Source organism: Psittacula echo (genome assembly GCF_963264785.1).
Source record: "Psittacula echo genome assembly, chromosome: 28".
NCBI classification, from domain to species: domain Eukaryota; kingdom Metazoa; phylum Chordata; class Aves; order Psittaciformes; family Psittacidae; genus Psittacula; species Psittacula echo.
Genome location: NC_137763.1, coordinates 2,275,051 through 2,279,620, shown reverse-complemented (window position 1 = coordinate 2,279,620; position 4,570 = coordinate 2,275,051). Strand labels below are relative to the sequence as shown.

At 62.4% G+C, this 4,570-nt stretch overlaps 1 protein-coding gene across 1 annotated transcript; it reads right to left on the bottom strand.

Moving 5' to 3' along the window:
• Positions 1 to 697: 697 nt before the first annotated feature.
• Positions 698 to 4,313, bottom strand: B4GAT1 (beta-1,4-glucuronyltransferase 1; the record flags this gene model as incomplete). The annotated part of the gene is made up of 2 exons (XM_080635815.1): positions 698 to 988; positions 2,706 to 4,313. 2 exons carry the CDS (start codon positions 4,311 to 4,313, stop codon positions 797 to 799), a joined length of 1,800 nt encoding a protein of 599 aa, XP_080491941.1. The 3' UTR covers positions 698 to 796.
• Positions 4,314 to 4,570: the final 257 nt, after the last annotated feature.

Here is a 4,570-nt window from a genome sequence, read left to right as displayed (position 1 = left end):
CCCATGTTCCATGTCCTACATCCCATGTTCCATGCCCCACATCCCATGTTCCATGCCCCACATCCCATGTTCCATGTCCCACATCCCATGTTCCATGTGCAGCATCCATGTTCCATGTCCCACATCCCACGTCCATGTGCAGCATCCATGTTCCATGTCCCACATCCCACGTCCATGTGCAGCATCCATGTTCCATGTCCCACATCCCATGTTCCATGTCCCACATCCCATGTTCCATGTCCCACATCCCATGTTCCATGTCCCACATCCCATGTTCCATGTCCCACATCCCATGTTCCATGTCCTACATCCCATGTTCCATGTCCCACATCCCATGTTCCATGTCCCACATCCCATGTTCCATGTCCCACATCCCATGTTCCATGTCCTACATCCCATGTTCCATGTCCCACATCCCATGTTCCATGCCCCACATCCCATGTTCCATGTGCAGCATCCATGTTCCATGTCCCACATCCCATGTTCCATGTCCTACATCCCATGTTCCATGTCCCACATCCCATGTTCCATGTCCTACATCCCATGTTCCATGCCCCACATCCCATGTTCCATGCCCCACATCCCATGTTCCATGTCCCACATCCCATGTTCCATGTGCAGCATCCATGTTCCATGTCCCACATCCCACGTCCATGTGCAGCATCCATGTTCCATGTCCCACATCCCACGTCCATGTGCAGCATCCATGTTCCATGTCCCACATCCCATGTTCCATGTCCCACATCCCACGTCCATTTCCCACGTTCCACGTCCCCCCGCGGGTCCCGGCCCCAGCTCAGCAGCGCCGGGAGGAGGCCGGGTAGCGCAGGCGCAGCTCGGAGCGGAAGCGGCGGAAGAGGAGGCGGTTCCGGTGCTGCTCCGCCCCGCGGCCCCCGTGGAACCCAGCGGCCTCCTTGAAGCCGCCGTGAACCACGAAGGCCCCGTCCAGGACCGCGAAACGGAACCCGGCCACGTGCAGCTCACACGCCTGGGGGGAAAGCGGGCATGGGAGCCCCAGAGCACGCCCATAGCACCCATAGACCCCCTATAGCACCCATAGACCCCCTATAGCACCCATAGACCCCCTATAGCACCCATAGACCCCCTATAGCACCCATAGATCCCCTATAGCACCCACAGATCCCCTATAGCACCCATAGACCCCCTATAGCACCCATAGACCCCCTATAGCACCCATAGACCCCCTATAGCACCCATAGATCCCCACAGCACCCATAGACCCCCTATAGCACCCATAGATCCCCTATAGCACCCATAGATCCCCTATAGCACCCATAGACCCCCTATAGCACCCATAGACCCCCTATAGCACCCATAGACCCCCTATAGCACCCATAGATCCCCTATAGCACCCATAGACCCCCTATAGCACCCATAGATCCCCTATAGCACCCATAGATCGGACCGCGAAACGGAACCCGGCCACGTGCAGCTCACACGCCTGGGGGGAAAGCGGGCATGGGAGCCCCAGAGCACGCCCATAGCACCCATAGACCCCCTATAGCACCCATAGACCCCCTATAGCACCCATAGACCCCCTATAGCACCCATAGATCCCCTATAGCACCCATAGATCCCCTATAGCACCCACAGATCCCCTATAGCACCCATAGACCCCCTATAGCACCCATAGATCCCCTATAGCACCCATAGACCCCCTATAGCACCCATAGATCCCCTATAGCACCCATAGACCCCCTATAGCACCCATAGACCCCCTATAGCACCCATAGATCCCCTATAGCACCCATAGACCCCCTATAGCACCCATAGATCCCCTATAGCACCCATAGACCCCCTATAGCACCCATAGATCCCCTATAGCACCCATAGACCCCCACAGCACCCACAGATCCCCTATAGCACCCATTGACCCCCACAGCACCCATAGATCCTCTATAGCACCCATAGACCCCCACAGCACCCATAGATCCTCTATAGCACCCATAGACCCCCACAGCACCCATAGACCCCCACAGCACCCATAGACCCCCTATAGCACCCATAGATCCCCTATAGCACCCATAGACCCCCATAGCACCCATAGACCCCCTATAGCACCCATAGATCCCCTATAGCACCCATAGACCCCCACAGCACCCATAGATCCTCTATAGCACCCATAGACCCCCACAGCACCCATAGACCCCCATAGCACCCATAGATCCTCTATAGCACCCATAGATCCCCGAGAGCACCCATAGGTCCTCTACAGCACCCATAGACTCCCATAGCACCCATAGATCCTCTATAGCACCCATAGACACTCAGAGCACCCACAGGTCCTCCAGAGCACCCACAGATCCTCTATAGCACCCAGAGACCTTACAACACCCATTGCTCCTCTATAGCACCCATAGAACCCTATAGGACCCATAGACACCCATAGCACCCACAGGTCCTCTATAGCACCCACAGACCTCACAGCACCCACAGATCCTTTACAGCACCCATAGATCTTCTACAGCATCCACAGACCCCCATAGCACCCATAGATCCTCTATAGCACCCACAGACCTCCCAGCAGCCACTGATGCCTTATAGCACCTAGAGTCCCCCTAAGAGCACCTATAGCCCCATGACCACCCCACAGCACCCACAGCCCCATGGCCACCCTATGGTCCCCATGGCCACCCCACAGCCCCCATGGGCACCCCGTGGCCCCCCCAGGCACCCTCCAGCACCTGACTGATGCGGTTGAAGCCGTACTGCAGGAAGCGCTCATCGAAGGGGGGGATGCCGTGGGCCGGCCCCACATAAAAGGGCTCCCAGGGGTCACGCCATGGGGCTTCATAGGCCACCCGTAGGTGTGGGGCGGGCGGCAGGGCCCACCAGCGCCCATAGTCCGTGGGTGCTTGGCACCGGGGGCACAGCGCCCCATAGAAGGGCCGAACATCCCCTGTGCCCCACAGCTGCCGCAGCTCCGCCTTCGTGCCCGGGATCGGCGTCCCCAAACGCACCTCGAAGGCCGGGAGCACGAACACGAGCCGGGTCCAGGGCGGCTGCGTGGGACCTGGGGCATTGGGGTCCACCAGGACATTGGGGTCCTTCAGGATGTTGGGGTCCTCTGGGACATTGGGGTCCCTTAAGATGCTGGGGACCTCCAAGGCATTGGGGTCCTTTGGGACATTGAGGTCCTTGGGGATGTTGGGCTCCTTTAGGATGCTGGGGACCTCCAGGACATTGGGGACCTTCAAGGCATTGGGGTCCTTTGGGACATTGAGGTCCTTGGGGATGTTGGGCCCCTTTAGGATGCTGGGGACCTCCAGGACATTGGGGACCTCCAAGGCATTGGGGTCCTTTGGGACATTGGGGTCCTTTAGGACGTTGGGGTCCCTTGGAACATTGGGGACCTCCAAAACACCTGGGACCCCCGGGTCATGGAAGCCCTTGGGGACCCCCAGGACATCATTGGGGCTCCCCACCCTATTGGGGACCCCCAGGGCGTTGAGCCCCCGATGCGCCCTGGGGACCCCAGAACCATGGGGGGGGTCCAGGGCGTTGGGGACCCCTTGGAGGCCATCAGACGGCCGCAATGACGGGGGGTCCCCCCCATGTCCCCACAATGGGGATCCCCCCCCTCGCAGCGCCCTCAGGAACCCCTCCCGCAGCCCCTGGCTGGGCACCACATCCGCATCCAGCAGCAGCACAAAGCGGCTCCCCATAGGGCCGGGGGCCCCGGGACCCACATCGCCCCCCGCCGTGGCCGCCCCAGCCCAGGCCAGGTTCCGCAGCAGGTTCCCGGGGTACGGCACCCCCAAAGCGTAACTGGGGGGGTCCGCGGCCGCCACGCGCCCCAGAGCCCCCCTGCACCCCCCCGGGGCTGAGGGGCCGCGGGAAGGGGTCACGGTGGGGGGGGGGGGCTCGGCCGCCCCCAGCACCACGTGGAGCCGCAGGCGGCCCCGGAGCCCCCGGCAGGGCCCCCCCATTGCCCGCAGGAGCTGCCCCAGCCCCGCCCGGGGGACCCCGAACACCGCGACCGAGAGCGGCCCCCCCCATCTGCCCCCTTCCAGCGCCCCCCCCAGCGCCGCCGCCGCCCGCCCCGGCGTCCCGTGCGTGGCCAGTACCAAGTCGGGGGGGGGAGCCCAGCGCGGAGGGGGGGGGCCCAACACGTCCCTATACAACCGGAAGGTTCCGGAAGCGTCCAGAACCCCCCTGGGGGGGGGCAGCGGTTTGGGGGGGGAGCGGCGGGGGGGCGCGGGGGGGGGCAGAGCTCGCAGGTAAAGGGTCTGCAGCAGCGCCAGCCCACCCAGCAGCCAAGCGCAGCCCCCCAAGAGCCGCCCTCGGCCCATGGCGTGCGGCTCCCCCCCCCTTCAAACTGGGGATACTGGGAGGGGACTGGGGGGGGGGGAACCACTGGGAAGGAGCAAATGGGACTGGAGGGGGGGTGCTGGGGGATGCTGGGCGTTACTGGTGCGCTGCTGGGGGGCACTGGGGTCTGGATGAGGGCAATGGGAACAGACCGGGGGGGACACTGGGATCAGTGCTGAGCAGGGACCGGTACGGCATGCTGGGAGCGCTATGGGATCACTGGGACCTGCACGGGGTT